General features: G+C 30.2%; 1 protein-coding gene and 1 non-coding gene across 2 annotated transcripts in view; both read left to right on the top strand.

Annotated features, from left to right (window-relative positions):
- Positions 1–19909, top strand: part of qless (decaprenyl diphosphate synthase subunit 1 qless) — a 36566-nt gene that overhangs the window by 4374 nt on the left and 12283 nt on the right. Inside the window, exons 2-4 of the mRNA XM_085187518.1 lie at positions 8192–8380; positions 13479–13618; positions 16961–17102. Of these exons, the coding sequence (XP_085043644.1) occupies positions 8192–8380; positions 13479–13618; positions 16961–17102 (471 nt within the window). The remainder of the gene's footprint in view (positions 1–8191; positions 8381–13478; positions 13619–16960; positions 17103–19909) is intronic.
- TRNAA-GGC (transfer RNA alanine (anticodon GGC)) lies at positions 6313–6383 on the top strand. The gene has a single exon. It is a non-coding gene; the product is annotated as a tRNA-Ala (tRNA).

The raw sequence follows: 19909 nt of genomic DNA, 5'->3' as shown, positions 1-19909 counted from the left end.
TTATTATTATATATAATTTATATAATTCTGATATATATTATATATCAAAATTATATCAAGTCATTACTGTTTTGAGAGCGTGACCGTTCTATATGTTGTAATGCACGCAAATAGTGGTCATGGTACAATATTGCGACGTATGAATATTATTTTTTTGATTTAAAATTAATAAAATTATTGAAATTTAAATTAATAAATATTTCATCCCATCAAAAACATTTTCATCTATATATATAAAATCGAAAGGTCACTCACTCATCAAGAAATCTCAGAAACTACAAGTGCTAGGAATCTCAAATTTTGTATAGGAGTTACTTATAGGACGTAGGTGCTCGCTAAGACGGGAATTTGCAATATTCGACTTCTAAGGGGTTGTTTTTGGGGTCGAAAGTTTGTATGAAACTTGGTTACTACAAATGCTAGGAGTCTCAAATTTTGCATAGACATCACTAGGACGTAGCCATGGAGACAGAAATTAATAATAACATAGTTCACGCGGGTGAAACCGCGCGCTGGCCGCTAGTATAAAATATTGTCAAGACGACGAAACACGCGCTGTCAAAAATTTATCACATCTGTAGAGCTAACTCTATGTACAAGCCTTAACTTGACAAAGGTTAGAGCCTTTTGAATAAGGTGTATAGCTTGGCCGTTTCATTACTATTAGTAAAAAAAATCACTTTCACGCTGTATCTCGTACACAGCAGGGTAGGCAGAGGGAACATAGTCAAAAAGAAAGATTATGCTAACCGATAAGACCTTTTTTAAAATGGGCTTGTTATTTTTGAACTTCCTTGTTTTACAAACTTCCCTTTTTTACAATTAAGTGATTAATAATAGAGCGACCGTCGGGGCGCGGTAGTACATCGTGAAACGTGAAAATGCGACAGTTGTAGGTTCGATTGAATTTTTTAATGTAATTTTCTATTCTATTCTAATAATTCTTATAGTAGCCAAACATTTTGACTAAGACGTAGAATTTCTGAAGTTTAAGGGTTTGTATATAGAATTGGGGTATGCACATAATCTACATATATTCTGCTAACTTTTTGACAGTGTGAGCTTCTGTTGAGCATCATTTTATATGAAAATTTTTATTTTATGGAATTTAATTTAATTTTATAAAATCGTTAGATTGTATACAGCAAGGAGAGTATTGAGATAAATGTTAGATAAAGTTCTTTAGTGATTGTTTTTGAATTTTTATTATTGATTGTATATAAATGAAAAATAAAGTTTTTCTATATATGTATTTGTATAAATATGCATCAGTTATATATATTTTATTTAATCTCTTATATTATTTGATGGAATTTCACTTAGTAAAGGTCAGATGTATCATTCTTATTTAAATTCATTTTCCTGATTGTAAAGGATATTGTTAAACGACATGTATACATTACCCACAAGAACCCACAATGTGAGATGTTATTCCCCGTAGTAACAACTTACGATTTCGTTGACTTTTTGTTTTTGAAGCTTTATCACAAAATAATTTCTAAATGTCTTATGCATTAATTGGTATAGAATTTCATAAATGAGGTATGTTATATATTTTTTTGATATAGTTAAAAACATAATCCTATGTGGATAAAGGCTTATTTTTGATTAAAATGTATTAAGAGAAACATTTTATCAAAAATAAACCTTTATCCTTATATGTTCAAAATAAATCAATCCACTCGTTATGAAAACTTTATTAGAGTAATTGTTAATTAAGTTTAGTATATGTACATATACATTTTAAAAAAATATAAAAGAACAGGCGCAGTTAAAATTTTTTAAATTTAATATTAAACAAAGAGTAGGTACTTTTTCTAAGAGACAAGAATATAAAAGTACAATAAAATATTATCTTCAAGGATGACCTTAAATGTCAAAAGCATTATTCCCCCCACACGGAAGCGGTAAAGAATGTTACCTGGTGAAATTAATATCTTCATTGACGCAAGTAATTTGCAACGAAGTGAAAATGAAAATAACTCATCTTTTTTGTATGATGAATATTTTATAAGGAATCTCAAGGCTATTTCTGGGACAATTATTTTTTTTATTTACATTTTATATTATATTCATATAAATATATGCTAGAATGCGCCCATTAAGTCAATTGTCCTTTGTATTTTACTTGTGGATATAAAAAAATATGCTGCATTCTCATTGCATATTTGACAAATTTTGGTTATTTTATAAATAAAACGGATTACAATTCCTACACAATAGTACATCGTTATCAGAATCGTTGGAAAATGTCTTAGATATTAATAATATCTTAGATATTAATGTCTTGTAATATTAATGTCTTCTACTAATGTCTTAGATATTAATTATAGATTTGTTTATACTTTGGTTGTAAATTACTAGAATTTCATTACAAATTAAATTTGGTTTCTAGAATTGTATTTTGTAAAAATAAAATTTATATTGTAGAAAAGAATCAATAAAAGAATTTGCATGCGTTATAGTTTGTTGACATAAAAAATACAGTTGATATTGGAAACGTTACTCAAATTTAATAGTAAAGCCATTGTGTAGATATAAAAATCAAAATCGTGCAATGGCACGAAAGCAATAAATTTCGTGTACGAATTGTATAATATAAATGTACTTAATATATTAATATATGAAATTAATAAAATAAACAATTAGTCAAAATGTTTAAGGAATTGATTATAATTATAGTGGTAGTATTTATTGGAACCAATCGTACGTGTCAATTGTTAGTCTTCTATTTTAAGTATTGCAGGGCGGCGGGAGCGTTTACTTTCTACCGTATTAATTGTTATGTGCGACGGAGGTTGACACATGCAATTTTACGTGCGGCTATGTTGAACGTCATTTGGGATTGCTTTTTATATTGTTTTTTATATATATATGTATTTTTATATATTTTTTTAAATATATTTTTTATATATATTTTTTTTATATTTTTTTTTAATATATTTTTTTATGAGAAGTATATCTGTGCAGGCAGCGTGATAACTTTTGAATTTAGGCTCGTTCTCGCTCAATATGGCATAACTTTTCTTAGCTTAGGCAGTATGCGAAAGTAAAATATTCTTCCAATATGTTATTATTAAATAAAAATTTGAGCTATTTTGTCCAAAAAATAACAATATCTACTGTCATGATTTCTTGCATATGTGGTGTGATAGAATCCAATACAAAATCATATCTGAACTAAGTAGAAAATATATGTTTATATTTTAATTTTACTCTCCCAGTTATATAAATTTAAATCAAATTATATTCTATAATTTTATTATTCCCTGCACTCGTGTAAAAGTCTTCGTTTACTGAGTAACTTAAAGTCAACGCACAGCTGAAACTGACGTTGAAAGCTGAAATTTTAAATGTAGTTTTGTTAAAAAAATGTAGAATTTTTTGTAATTTTTAGAATTCGACGGATAGTGGGGGACCGAGTGTCTTGACACTAGGTTCCCTCTACCTATCCTGCTGTGTGCGGGATACAGCGTGAAGCTAACAATAATTGCTTGAACAGTGTTGTTTAATATAAACAGCCTATGTAAATACCGTTTGTGACGTATGACAAATCACTTAGTTTTAATTAATATGCTAGCCATAAGCTTCAACACGAATTTATGTCATAGCTAAGTAGTTAATCGTTGGTATTAATTTACATTTTGGTACTCTTATTTGTATTGTAAGTAGGTATATACGTGAGATACGTGTGACGGTCCTCAGTAGGTACGTATTCAATGCTATGAATTTATGAATGGCAGTTTGATTCACAAGTTACATATTAAGTTATGTAAGTAATATTTAAATGTTTTATAGCTTCGCTTGCGTATTTAGGGGTGACTTCTAATAACCCATGAAACATGTGTTCAATGAAATATTTTTAAGTCTAAACTTCAAATTTTATAAAAATCGGTGGCGATTTAAAGATTTTTCCATACAAACTTTCAACCCCTTATTTGCACCCTTAGGGGGTGAATTCTAGAAAACCATGAAACATGTGTTTAATTATATACGTTTAAGAGTCTGAATTTCAAATTTTATGAAAATTGGTGACGATTTAAAAAAAACCTATACAAACTTTCAACCCCTTATTTCCACCCTTAGGGGGAGAATTCTAGAAAACGATGAAACACGTGTTCAATTAAATACTTTTAAAAATCTAAATTTCAAATTTTATAAAAATCGGTGCCGATTTAAATTTTTTTCCATACAAACTTTGAACCCCTATTTCACCCCTTTAGGGTTAAAATTTTTTAAAATCCCTTCTTAGTGGATGTCCAGATTACGAAAGTAAACTTTTGTCCAAATTTAACATTTCTACCATCAGCGGTTAAGGCTGTGCGTGCGTCTTACCTCAGTCAGTGAGGACAAGTCCTTTTATATATATAGAATAGTGGGCCCGTGCGGAGCTACGCCCGCTTGAAATAGAAATATTAATAAAGAAATTGAAAACTAAAGATTCAGTCAATTCAGTAAAACAGTTGTATAAAATAATTGTTACGGCAATTAGCAAATTTGTCGAACTAAGTACTTTAAATTGACATAACTATTTTGTTTATGAATCGATTGTAATAAAATAAACGCACAGACAAACGGGCAAACAGACAAAAATTTTAAAAATCATTTTGGGTTCTGTTAGGTTAATAAAGGTTCCCAATGACATTTTTTTTTAAATATCTTCCAAGTACAGACACCGATCCTCTTACGATTTTATTATAAGTATAGATTTTCTAAAAATACAGTTGCTTTTAAAGTGGAACTTTTTTAAATTATAATTAAATACCGTTTTAGTTCAAACTATAGCAAGATTAGTCTATTTAAAATATAATTAGCCCAGTCTCTTAAATAAATCTATAAATTAAATACTTTGTACTAAGTACTCGATTATATTATTCTGTTTTGAATTGCCATTTGACACAATTGTATTCATGTCAGATTGGTGCATCATCGAGGTTGTCTCATTGTTATTGCTCTATTATAAAATGTTAAACTAGTTAGAACCATCCTGTTACTAATGATGAAATTTGAACCCAAATTATGATTTATTTAGGTATGGGGTTGTCGTGGCCCAGCAGCGCGACGGTTGTGGGTACGACCCCCACTACTAAATATTTATTTACATTTATATTTTCAATTCTTCGCTCTGGTGTCCAGGCAATGAGCGGCGTTGGGTTCCGCCACTCAACATGCAATACCTCCAGAATTCGGCGGAGAGTGGGGAACGGAGTGTCTTAACACTAGGTTCTCTCTGCCTACCCTGCTGTGTGCGGGATACAGCGTGAAGCTGATTAATATTTATTAGCATTAGTTCAGAAATTTAAAATATAACATGTATTTCACTTTCAATGAAACTAAAACTGTGTTACAGTATGAAAAGCTGACGATATTTAGAATGTATTGTCATAATCTTAACATATACAAATTTTGTGATACATTAGTAAATCGCACCACATTAAGGGTTTTAAGAGCAATTCGCAATAACTGTTGTCTTGGAAATGTGTATTTACCACGTAGTTTACGTCAATTTTATATATAAAAAAACAGCTTCACGATATAAAAATCCTATATCTTATAAAACAAAGTCGCTTTTTGTGTCTGTCTGAACTTTCTAACTCTTCTTCTTCTAAACCACCCAACGGATTTGGATGCGGTTTTCACCATTAGGTTGAGTATTTCTCAGGGAAGGTTTATATATAGTTTATTATTTGTACATTCTTATGTAAATTAACATAAATACGATAAATGTGTATAAAGTCCTACCCACTGAGACACTTTGGCGCATGCGCTGCTTTAATGGTAAATACTATATGAAAAAAATGTACTAGAGTATTGTTCCTCTTAATAAGATCTACAAAAAAGTCCGCGACGGCATATTCGTATTTTTTAAGAATAACGTATAGTGATCATATTTCTGTCTAAAAATATAATTTCAATATATTTTTTATTGTGAGGGATATTTCTCCATAATGGTATTAATCCTTATCCTTTAAAATACTTTATTAAATTTCTACGTTAAACGAAGATAAAATTTGCTTTTTAAACTATTTCGAAATTGCGAATAGTTTTAGAGAAAAACACATTTAATTATTGACACATCACGTTCACACATCAACTGTATCGAGTCAAGTTTCACTTATCCCTTACTCTCAGCATATAAATAAGTATATTAGTTACGTTGGCCATTTAATGTAGATCAAAACTGTCTTTTCTGTTTTTCATTTTAATAAGTACTTTAGAAGTTGTTACAATATCAAAAAATCCTTGCTGCGAAACGCGCCTCGCGACGTTATGCTTATACAAGCGAGTCCGAAGCGCCCGCCTGCCTTACACGCATCGGTGGTTCAGTGGTAGAATGCTCGCCTGGCACGCGGGCAGCCCGGGTTCAATTCTCGGCTGATGCATTCTATTTAATTTTCGTCACTTTATAGCAACGAAGATTTAGATGCGTTTGCACGTATTGGATAATCCGAGTTGAATGTCTAAAAATAGTAATTTAAATATATTTTAATAAGTACTTGAAAAGATTAGTATCACAGATATAAAATTACAGTACCTACTAAAAAATCCTTGCTGTGTAAAACAATTGGAAAATCCTTATTGAAACTACAAAAATGAGGGTTGCATTAGGGTTTAATTAATATTCACATTATCTTAAGAGCTTTGCAAACATACATTATATGAATAATCCAGTAGTAAAAGCGGGCGAAGCCGCAATAGGGTCGCTAGTTAAAAATAAAATCAGTTTCAGCTATTTTATCAAAAAATATAATTTTGTAATTTACAAATATATGTATTTCTTTATCATTATGTAGATATCTACTGTATTATATACAATGCAGAGAGATTTATTCATAATACTGATTCTCTTTCTGGACATAGGGTTCGGTAGACTCAACTCAATATTTTATGTAACTACGTCTTCGTGTCAACCAAATATATTTGGTTTTAATTCACGATTTGTGCCATATTTCAAATGATGATGGAACGATCGCGGAATAATTGTGGAACACAAGCATATTTATATTAAAATACTTAAAATAAAAAAAAGTCTTGATTTAAAGTCAATAAAAATACCTCATTCCATGACCCGTCGCACGCACGTACGTACGTACATGTGCATGGACATCGGTCGTAGCGGTTTTGCAACTGCCGTGCCGGTCGTAGCCCATCAGGTGTGGACTGCACTCGCTGTTGCATAAACACTTGCGAAACGCGGATCTCGGTCACTGCCGCTTTTGAGCTAAGGGCACCTGCCGCACCCTCAGTTTATCAACTATTGAATCATTCAAATGATATGTGTCGCATTATTATCAAAAATAAATATAATTTAAGGAAATGCAATTTATTAGAAAATCTTATATACTTGTCTGCAAATATATGTAGGTATTCATCATGAACGACGTTTAATTACTTAATTAATTTTTGTTTTATGTTCATTTTATATACCTAAAACAATTTTCTTATTTATTTTTAATAAGTAAATAGACGAACATATTGCGTAGATTTTATGTGACAAAGACAAACCCACAACGAAAATCTTTACATAAATAATAATAACTTGAGTTATTTCACTATTCAATGAATACTTCAATGTAAAACTACTAGTTTCATAACGCTGTTGTGTAGTCCATGAATGGATTATTACGTAGAGACACATAAGTTACTGATACCATTATCTAATTGATTTATTACTAATGCAGATGGTTTGTTTGTTACGTGCGTTTGTAATACTTTTACATGATTTAGTAATACTTCCCATTAAGCATAGGAATATCTTCAGATATAGAAAACACCATATGTTTAACTATATTTATTTGTCAATTTATCTTTCGGTTACTAGGAAAATTAAAAATTAAAAAATCCTCATTTTGACAGAGCGCTTGCTCCTAAAATACTTGTCAGATTATCGTTAAAAGTATCTAATAATAACCGCGATCAACAAAGCTTTCCAATAAAACGCCGCATTCAAATCGATCCATTGATTCAGGAGCGAGGAATGTCATTACACCCCTTTATAGCGTTGGGGTTTAAAAATGGTTTCAGCGAGTAGCATTTGTCGCAAGAATGTTAAAAGGTGCCATGTCTAAATCGATTACGTATTACCTTAACATGCTTCCTATAATCCTATACATTTTTATGGATGTACGTACGTACATATTAATTAAAGTCTTTATATACAGAAATTAAAAATAACTTTTTTTATTTACAGCGAGTGACTACATGTGGTCCAGCCTGTGGTTCAGTTGGACCCGGACCAATTACTGGTGCGGCTCGACGGCTTGCATCCAGTCTACAGAGCACAAGCACAGGCTCTCTCCCAGATTACGGTACACAGATTGTAGACCCCTACCGCTTACTAGAAGATGACCTGAACGGAATATATGAAGATATAAGATCAGTAAGTTTCGATTTAGTTTTTATTTAACTTAAAAAATATTTCTAATAAAATTGAATTTAATTATTTGCCTTATAATATTTTTATCTACTGACACTTTTTAAGTTACTCTTGAATTCGAAGGTTGTTTGGGTTTAAGTGCTATTTTTAAGGTTCCGTACCCAAAGGGTAAAACAAGACTCTACTATTAAGACTCCGCTGTCCATCTGTCTGTCCGTATGTTTGTCGCTAGGCTGAATCATGAACCATGATAGTAAGATTTAAAATTTTAACCTATGCTGTGTTTCTGTTGCCTCTATAACAACAAATACTAAAAAGCAGAATAAAATAAATATATAAAAGGGCTCCCATACAACAAATTCAATTTTCTTTCCGTTTTTATAGATAATAGTACGGAATCATTAATGCTCATCATCGACTCCCACTTTTATCAAGAGAACTAAAAGAGTTCAGTCTCAATCATGTGAACTATGCATATTAAGTAGAAGAGTCAAGACAGAATGTATTCTATTATTATTTATTCAAATCCTAACCACATTCATGGAATCTTGCTTGCCTACTTTCCTTGGCGTACATACACCCATCTGGAACAAGACGTTTTAAATGTTGCAGTACAAGTTACGTATTTTCTAAATGCTTGTTTCCGTTAGTTCTCGTTAACTGTGACAACAGAAGCATCTTCTATTCTTATTACAATTCTTATCTAAAAATAATAGTAAATGTTTATCGTGGACTTTAGTTTTAACTTGGCACGCTCGAAACGTCATAAAATAAGAACTGAACTGATGAAGAAATAAATGAATATTTATATTTTTTATATCGTCATATACCTACCTACATACTTAGAGATGTTCTAACAAACTTACTGACATTTTGTAATGTATGCTATTACAGTACGGTTGCAAAAAATCCGTTTCGGGTGTTGATTTTGATAGATCCTTGACTCCGATGTTCTTTGACAGTAGAAATAAAGACGCGGGTACACGTACACAGACATGCATAGATAGATGATAAAAGATGTATTAATAAAATGAAATAGTCGTATGCCTTGAACGTTAAGATTAGTAACAGCTTAGTTTAGCAATTAATATTTGGCAGACACTGAATCAATTCTCGATTAAAAACTAATAAATAATTTATCTTTGAAGTAAATTTTAAAATCCAAATTAGTACTTAATATTTAAAAAAATGTAAAACTTATTAACTTTAACTTGTAGTAGGTACTTGTTTAAATTTTTAAATGATCTGGCTTTTATATTGAAATATAAAAAGATAACAAACAAAAATTAATCATTTATCGTTATTATAAATTGCAAAATTTCAAGTAATATTTATGCATATATATATATTTTTTGTAGTATTTTATTTAGTAGGTATAATATATTAGAGAGTCACAACGATGGAAAGTGCGCCGTGAAAGCACACGAAACTTGAGCTTTTGACCTTCATAGAGATAGAGTAGAAGATCCTAGGAAAATTTATTATAATATAGTTTTAGTAAATAAAAATATTTTAATAAATATAGTAATTGAAAGCATACTGTATATAATATATATAGTTAGTCCCCTGCAATTATTACGATAGTACTATTTAACTATATGTTACTTAATGTAATGAAATCTTTAATTCTACTTGATTGTTGCAACATTATTTTTGACTTTGCAAGCTAAAAATTATTCATTCCAATATTAGATAAAAAGTAAATTTGTGTTTTGAAATTTACAATTTTATTTCAAAAGTTAAAAAATCATTTTCCTTTTTAAATGTTAATTTACTATTGAATCTTACAGCTGTAAAATTATCGTGTATTAGACTGGGATCCGACCGTTGAATCCTGCATAAACGAGTTTTCTTAATTAAACCTATATTAATGAATAATACATGATTAGTAGAACAGATTACACCTGGGTTGCCTGGAAGAATCCTGCCGCAATCACTTTTAATTACATTTTTTCGTAACTCATTTTTGGAGAAAATTGCACCCATACGTTTTTTATATGAATCGCACATCATTTGAAAGATAATCGCATAAGGAATTGGAAAATTAAGGGTTGCCAGCTCTCAGTCTGCCGCAAGTCTAGGGTTGCCTGGTTTAAAGTTGTCACTAAATGTCAATAATTTGCACTCATGTGTTTTTTTAATGAATTATATATCAAATTAAAGCTTATTTTTTTCTGAACACTATAAAACAGGGTTGCCTGGAAAATTCCTGCCGCAAACAGGGGTTGCCAGCGTTTGAAATATTTTATTCCGGTTCCGTTTGACTATGAGAATAGACGATGAAATGCGCGGTCTGCCTTATGTTTTAAAGTAAAATATTATATAATAGAAGATCAATCTTAAAAACAATGTTTATTCTAATTGTTCACCTGTTAAATGATGATTTTAATCATATTAAGTACACGCAGAAAACTATTTAAAGATCATAGGGCAGAAGAAATCATCCTTATTTTTCAAGTAAAATAATGAATCTATAATATTGAGTCTTTGCAAAATCTATTTTCTAAATACTAATATTTATTTATTAATTTAAATTACCATTTTGAAACAATTAAATTATCTAATTAAATAAATGTTTACAAATATCGATCTACTATAAGGTATTAATATACATACATATACATCATGTTCCCTTAATATAATGAAGGGTGACCATTATTGCGGATATTTTTTTTATTAATTATATTGAAAAATACATTTCAATGAACTCTCTCTCTCTCTCTCTCTCTTCGTCCTCTACTTGTTTGACAACGCTTGCCACAATTTTTTTTTCTCACGCAATTTTTAATAATTTGCATAGGAAAGAAATATATATAATAGAATTATAATAAACAAAACTAAGTTAGCAAAATAAATTCGAAGAAAATCCGACAGTAATGCCGACTAATAAACGCTATTTACGGTTTATGACCAAGAGTCGGCAAATATCAATTAGTTGGCTATTTTTTACTATAGATAAACATTTTGCGGCGCCATACAAAGCAAACCAAATGCAATAAAATTATTTTCGAAGATGTATTGTTTCTAAATGCAATAAAAGTGCAGATGGCCAAATGAGTTGTTTTTGAGCATATTACTTAGTTACTTACCTTTCGTTTTGGAGTAAAGACGTTTTTACTTGACAAAAATGAAGATGTGAAAATGTGATAGAATTTAACAAGGAATCTTTTCAAAAGTGTAAAATTATCTTATTGTTTCGCCAAAAAATGAATTTTAAATACAGTGACATTTTTTTAAATAGTGACACAATGCACGGTTATCATTTACAGTGTTACAAAAAGTTCATTGTTTAAAAACAAAAATATAAAGAAGTATTTTTTAATTATTTTCTAATGCAAAACGTAAGTATACTTTAATGTTTAATATTATATAGTTTAATAAAATGTGACAATTGTGGCCGTGGGAATTGCCTCAGTTTTGATTACACTAAGTTAAGGACGTGAGTGAGTGATTACGCTTTATTATAATTATAAGGACAATTCTTTCAGACCTAAATGCCTTAAAAACTATCAGCATAGACGGACAAGTTCTTGCTAGCGACATTTTTTTATCTATATTTTTTAATAGTTTTTATTAGTTGAATAGTTTTCATTTACTTTGCAAAAACCTAAATATTCGTACCAAAAAGATGTGCGCCATAGTTCTTTCTACGGATACGGACGGCGTTGTCAAATCAAACAAGCAGAGGGCGAAGAGAGAGAGAGATTGTTTATTGAAATGTAATTTTCCATATTTTCTTAATTAATAAAAAAAAAATCCGCAGTAATTGTCACCTCTCATTATATTAAGGAAACATGTTGTAATTAATACCTTATAGTAGATCGATATTTGTAAACATTTACTTAATTAGATAATTTAGTTGTTTTAAAAGGGTTATTTAAATTAATAAATAAATATTAGTATTTAGAAAATAGATTTTGCAAAGACTCAATATTATATATTCATTATTTTACTTGAAAAATAAGGATGATTTCTTCTGCCCTATGATCTTTAAATAGTTTTCTGCGTGTACTTAATATGATTAAAATCATCATTTAACAGGTGAACAATTAGAATAAACATTGTTTTTAAGATTGATCTTCTATTATATAATATTTTACTTTAAAACATAAGGCAGACCGCGCATTTCATCGTCTATTCTCATAGTCAAACGGAACCGGAATAAAATATTTCAAACGCTGGCAACCCCTGTTTGCGGCAGGAATTTTCCAGGCAACCCTGTTTTATAGTGTTCAGAAAAAAATAAGCTTTAATTTGATATATAATTCATTAAAAAAACACATGAGTGCAAATTATTAACATTTAGTGACAACTTTAAACCAGGCAACCCTAGACTTGCGGCAGACTGAGAGCTGGCAACCCTTAATTTTCCAATTCCTTATGCGATTATCTTTCAAATGATGTGCGATTCATATAAAAAACGTATGGGTGCAATTTTCTCCAAAAATGAGTTACGAAAAAATGTAATTAAAGGTGATTGCGGCAGGATTCTTCCAGGCAACCCAGGTGTAATCTGTTCTACTAATCATGTATTATTCATTAATATAGGTTTAATTAAGAAAACTCGTTTATGCAGGATTCAACGGCCGGATCTCAGGGTATATTTACAGTCAAAAACTCACGGAAGAAAGTAGAACTAGGAAAGTGTAGGCGCATGTTAACAATAACGTTACGACAAAGATTTTTTGTGCATGTCATTAATACATAACATTTAAAAAGAAATGAACTATCATTTATATGTTAGGCATATACGTAATAAAGTAATATGTAAACTTAAAAAGTATGCAATGACAATACAAAAACTGATATTTTCAGCGATATAAAGGGGCCAGTCGTCGACAGATTGTGGGTTCGATTCCCGCTCGGAAAAAATATTTATTATTTAACATTTTCATTTCGATATGATTTTTCAAAAATATATGAGTGAGCGATATCAGAATATCAGGTTACATAATTATAATTAAAAGACTAAAATTACTGCATTATTCATGTATTAATTTGGTCGATTAAAATAAAAGCTTAAATACTAATAAAATTAAAAAAATATATCTATAGCATTTGTTATCGAAAACACACTTTAGTTGAATGTTATATTTGATAGGAATTGGAACGCAACACAAACCAGCCCGAGCTGAATACCATAGCTACATACTACTTCGATGGACAAGGGAAGGCGCTCAGGCCAATGGTGGCCATACTTATGGCAAAAGCTGTTAATTACCACGTATATGGAGAAAATAGGTAAGACTGTCATTTATATTTTTTAACTAACTCTTCTTTTCTTGTATATATACTTAGATATTATTTTATAAGTGTGTGTTTTTATATTTTTATAATTTATAAATTAATTTGAACACTATTGATTTAATATCGAAGCCGTAGTACGCTATTATTTAAGCTTGGCCTTTTCGGAACCAAAGACTTGTGGCGTGCCATTCACTCTAATGTTCGTTGCTAAATTATACACTTGAAGTTTTCAATTTATTCTTATATTGAGGTCAAGAGTTCAATGTCTTTATCAGAGGTTAGAGATATTATAAGATATACAAGTTATTTTTTTACATTTAGTACTGAAAATTATATATCTTTGAATATGAAATAATATACATATTAAAATAAAGTAAACTATTTATATAATAGTTTTCTAGTCACTAAAACTAAAATTACAGAATAGCAAAATTTATACTTTTCTTTTTTATTTATACCATGAAAATTCTCTAAAAATTACCAACAAGTAGGTAAATAGACACCTAAATTCTTCTCTTTCAGTTCTACTTTTTTTCTTGAATAGCTATATATATATAGACTTAGTTTATTTCAAGGTAACTATCATAGTCAAACCGGATTTAAGATAAAAATTTGCTGTGCCAATGTTTAGTTTTCTCACCACCGCCTTTGCTATATCACTAACATTCCTTATGATGTGTGAAATACAGCGAAATACTTGCCGTATATTTATTTTATTGTGGGATTTTACAAGAAACAAAACTTCTATAATGTCAAAGCCAATTTTTTTTTAAACTAGCCTGCACCATCCCATTGTTGGGCAAAGGCCTCTCTCCACTTCTTCCATTCTGGTCTATTTTGCGCTATTGAGCACCAGTCAGGTTTATAATGGTCCAGCTCGTCCCGCCATCTCCGTTTTGGTCTGCCAATTCTCCTTTAAGAGCTTGGGATCCACCTGGTAGAAGATTTCGCCCAAGACTCTTCAGGCAAGCGGCAGACGTGTTAAAGCCAATACATGTACATATTTATTATTTACTATTGAAGCGTGTGCTACAGTAATTTCTAATTTCTATTAGCATTATCCATTATTGTTTACCATTGTTCTTATGCAAAATTAATAATAAAATTATGACATAATAATTTAAAATGAAAATATTATTAAAATTAAAAATATAATTGTTATTACTTTTTTATGTTGATATACGAGTATATTTTTTTTCTATTTTCGGTTTTCAATTTCATTCCTAAAGTATTATTATTATAGTATAATATATTATTATTGTTAATGCTTGCATTTGATATATCAAATTATTTTATGAAATAGGATTGTATAATGTAAAGATAGGTGTCGATATTATTATACAATATCGACAATAATATTAATAATATATATTTGTTGAAGTATTTTGAGTATTGTTTACTGTCGTGATTTTTTATAAGCCAGTCGGCGCAGAGGCACAAGCGTGAGGCTGTAAACAACAGGTCGTGAGTTCGATGCCCACTGGAAGAAATGAAATATTTTAAATTTTCATTTCCCCGCTCTGGTAACGAGGTAAAGGGCTACGTTGAGTTTTGTCATTCAATACGCATTCTCCAGAATTAGGCAGAAAGTAGGGAACGGAAGTGTCTTAACACTATGTTCTCACTGCCTAACCTTCTATGTGCGGTATATACCGTGAAACTAAAAAATATAATCATAGTCAATGTATTATTTTATTTCAGATATATTTACAAATGACTAATAAGACATCTCTAGAGTTACTAATTAATTTACCTAAACAAAATAAATTTTACCATTGTTTAAACACATCCTTGTACAGGTAATTTATTAGTCATTTGTATATACATATATTATTACTCTGGAATTTCTTCAACATAAAACAGAAGGAATTCAGTACAGTGGTTAATTATGCATTATCTTCACGTCTAGTCTATGATTCGCCGCGGACTGCCCTATACACTTTGAGAATATTTAAAGAACGCGATAAGTACGATGCGTGCACACAAAGTTGCGTGTAGAATTATTTATAATCGTATAAATAATAACACCATTGTATTCAATAATACATTAGGGAGGCTGTCATCTCAGTGTGTTACTACATTATCTATCTGTCTACAGTTTATTATTTAAACTTTGTTTGTACTTGTGTTTGCGATAATTCATTTTATAAAGCTATATAAAATCTGATTCACGCTGTATCCCGCACACAGCAGGCTAGGCAGAGGGAACCTAGTGGTAAGATCTTCCGTATCCCAATTTCCGATGATTTTTTCGAGGCTTTGCGTGTTGAGTGCAATACAAACAGCTAGAAAAAGAAAATATTAGTAAATAATAGTTTATTCCACCATGTTGAGATCGAACCCACCATCGTCATGTCACCACCTCAATTAAAGCGACATTACACATCAGAAACCTTGGAAGCTATTGAAAAATTAGGTTATGGAGCTGAAACCGCGTTAATTCGATTTAAATGTGTTTATTATGTAATGTCATGAAATATGACCAAACTATGTTTAGTCATGCTGGAATATAACATTTTATAATTATCACACTATTAGCAAGTGTTGTCATCTCGCCCTTGTCTACATAGAAATAGAAATAGGTCTTGATGATAATTTTATTTTATTTTTAAAGTAGGCAGAGGGTTCTAGGGAACCTACTGTTAAGACACTTCCGTTCCCCACTGAAAATAAAATGTTATATATACAATTGTGGTGATTTCTAATGATTGCTATTTAGGTCGTAGTTTTCAATTGCTATGAACAAAAATATTATATTTATTTTATATGCATTAAATTTAAATAAATTTAATTATTAATTTATATGCATTAAAAGAAGTTAATAAATTATTTAATTTGCAATACAATATTAGGATTGCAACATCGAAGGTCAAATGTTATGAAGATGAGTTACTGAGTTAGTGAGTGTGTGAAATATGTATGAATGGCGTAGAATAACAGACGTATAAAATTTTTGAATATAATTCTCTCTTCTCTCAAAAATATATTAAAACAATAAATTTTTAGGTCAGTGGTGGTGCAAGGACACAAATGAACTAAACGGATGAAATATTTAATATTTTCATTTTTTCGCTTTGATGTCGAGGCAAAGCTCGTCGTTGAATTCCGCCACTCAACACGTAATGCCTCCAGCATTCCGCGAAAATGGGGAGCGGAGTGTTTTAACACTAGGCTCCTTCTGCCTATCCTGCAGCTGAAGCTATCGTGACAGCTTCAGAAAACTTAAATTATTCTATAGTCCAAGGTCATTTTAGTTAATCTTGTATTATTTTACTTACATATATTTATTTTAGAAGTATAAGTTCTATATTTATTGATTACACATTTTGTTCGTAGCGCAATACTGCCGTCTCAGAGGCAAGTTGCGATGATCAGCGAGATGATCCACTCGGCTTCTCTCATCCACGATGACGTCATCGACCAGAGCGACTTCCGCCGCGGAAAGCCCTCCGTCAACGTGCTCTGGAATCATAAGAAGGTAAATTAATTTATCATTTATATTGCTGTTTGTTTGATTTATCAGCACTTAATATTTTTTTATTATATAGATTTAATTAACAATGTAAAGTAAAATTATTTTTTGATGTTTATATGGCGTACGTTGAAGTTGTGAGAGTAAAATATGAAAGAGAGAAAGAAATTACTTACGAGGGAACTCTACGATATCGTTTGTAGCGAAGCATGAGGATTTTTAATTTTGTACTCGAAAAATACGAATCTTTATGATATAAAATAATTTAAACAATGAATAAAAATACGATAGGATTAACATTCATTTGAATATTCATTTGTTCTCTGTTAAAAACTGAGGGGACAAGTTGAGATACATACCTTCCAAATATGTACGACTCGAATAGCGTGAGGTGATTTTTAATCTGTGCATACTCTTAATATATCTAATACAAAGGTCTTAGTAACATATTATACTAGATTTTTTTAAAAATTAGTTATAAGTTTATTATCTTTATTACTCTTGTTGTAATTAATTATCCAGTAATTATAATCTTTATCTTTATTAAAGCTGACCTCAATAAATGTTATTTATATAACCTTATGGTATAATAAATAAACATCAACATACTTCTGTTAATACACAAACGTATAAATTAATTATAGGCCTTAACTTGTTAAAGACAAATTTTCTTAGGAATTATAAGTAGGTTCCCATAACAAATTTCAAATCAATCGATGGTATAACTAACTCCAGATCTATTTATGTATGAATGCGATGTCGTCTCCATTAACAATCGAAGAGTATGACGTGGTTTATGTAATGATATGTATGGCAGGTCGAATGGACGGTTGCTAAGCAGTCATGAACGTATTTATTTTAACAAAGCGTCAATCAATAATAATTATTCATTCTCATATGTTTCTGTTGGATAGGGAAATCCAACAGCGGTCGTAACACTCATAGATGTTTCTTTAATTGGAAATATTGGGTAACCAAAGAAAATTCGTAGAAATGAATCACAATTAAAAAGGAGATACATGATAATTTTAAACATTTTTTCATACTTATTTTACAAATATTCTTCTAATAAACTATATTTATTTATATTTAATAGATGTGTAAATTGTAAAAACTAATAATATAAATTTAATTGGCATTAGCGGTAGATATTACATGGTTTAATAAGCCTCTTTTATTGCGAAATGAAATAAGGAAAAAGTGGTTTGAATATTTTTAACATTCATAATTACTTGTGAACAACGCTTTCCGGTGTAAACTTTCATGACAACACGTCATGTTGACGTATCGGTGGGTAATTATAAAAAAAATGTAGGGAAATCAAATACTAAGGATTACATGTTTTTTTTTATTATATTCGTTTTCATTTTACTTAATGAATCCTTTAAAAAATTTTAGACATATAAATTTTATTTCACATTATTATACATAGAAAGCTGTGACAGACATGTCTGTATTTTTATTACGTTATTAATAATTCCATATATATATAACGTTCCTATTCGATATTTCGATCTTATAAAAGGTAGTATAAGACGAGAGAGAACCTATTAATCTAAAAAAGTTGAAATATTTGGGTCATTAACTCACGTTCAGGTTCTTGGCCTACATAAAAAAAAGAATAAACACAAATTGTGGGAAGTAGTCCGAGTCGTTTACACCTATAGAACAGACGACGCGACCTTTCACTACACTATTAGAATGAAAGAGACGGATTGTTGTTCGTATTGAACGCGTTTATGTTTTTATTTTATTTATATGTATGTGTGTATAGAAAATATTAAAAGTTAACTTTTTGATAAATAATAAAAATAAATGTATTATTATATGTTTTTCTTACAAATATTAAGTTATTAAGGCTATGTAGAGAAATAGCTTGTATTTAATAAATCGGTAATCGTAATTCTCTACATTGAACAAATACTAAAACAAAACAGTATAAGTTAATACTTCAAGAGAAAAATGTATACGTAGGCTCGAGCGTGGTCGGTGGTCAGTTAAGATGCCAACGAGTGCGGGGCCGAAAGCTGACGACCCCCCGGTGAAAGTGCCCTGAGGCCGGCGGTCTCGCGCTTATGATTTTCATTTCGTCTCATTTCTTATATTTGGTCACCTTTAACTTAACATCCGGCCTGCCAACATTCTTCTTGTTTATTTTCTTAATCAAAAATATTTTTTTAAAGGATTTTTTACTTAGGTATATGTAAAATAGTTTGGATTTTTGTATTTTTCATAGTATAAAATAGAAAAATACATTACAGTTAAAGAATATAATATAAGAATAAATAATAAATCATATAAGAAGCACATCCTTTTCATATATTATGTGTAATATGTCAAAGCCAGGCCTACATATATGCAAATAATTGCTACAAACATAGGAATACACAACACATTGTGTAATATATCCCCCTTAATTGAATATATTTGTCAAACCTATTATGGCTATTACTTTTCTCAAGGTGGTTTTCGTAAGACTTTGCACAACTTTAGTATTTTATTATGATAACACACAAAAAAATTAAATAGGCATTTATAATTATATGCGTTTGTTTCACCCAATACATCTGTCTAATTTTTTTATTATAATTTAGTAGATATCGTAGACAGTGCGGCGCCTTTGCCTAATCTATTTATATATAGCACTAGCGGCCCGCCCGCGGCTTCGCCTGCGTAAACTACGTTATTAGTAATTTCTGTCTCTATGAGTACCTACATCCTATAAGTGACACCCGTGCAAAATTTGAGACTCCTAGCATTTGTAGTAACGAAGTTTCATACAAACTTTCAACCCCAAAAACAACCCCTTAGAA

This window comes from Heliconius melpomene, chromosome 6, assembly GCF_056956725.1.
Source record: "Heliconius melpomene rosina isolate 202511_hmr_F chromosome 6, ASM5695672v1, whole genome shotgun sequence".
NCBI lineage: Eukaryota > Metazoa > Arthropoda > Insecta > Lepidoptera > Nymphalidae > Heliconius > Heliconius melpomene.
The sequence above is the reverse complement of the archived record's forward strand: the minus strand, read 5'-3'. Positions and strand labels throughout refer to the sequence as shown.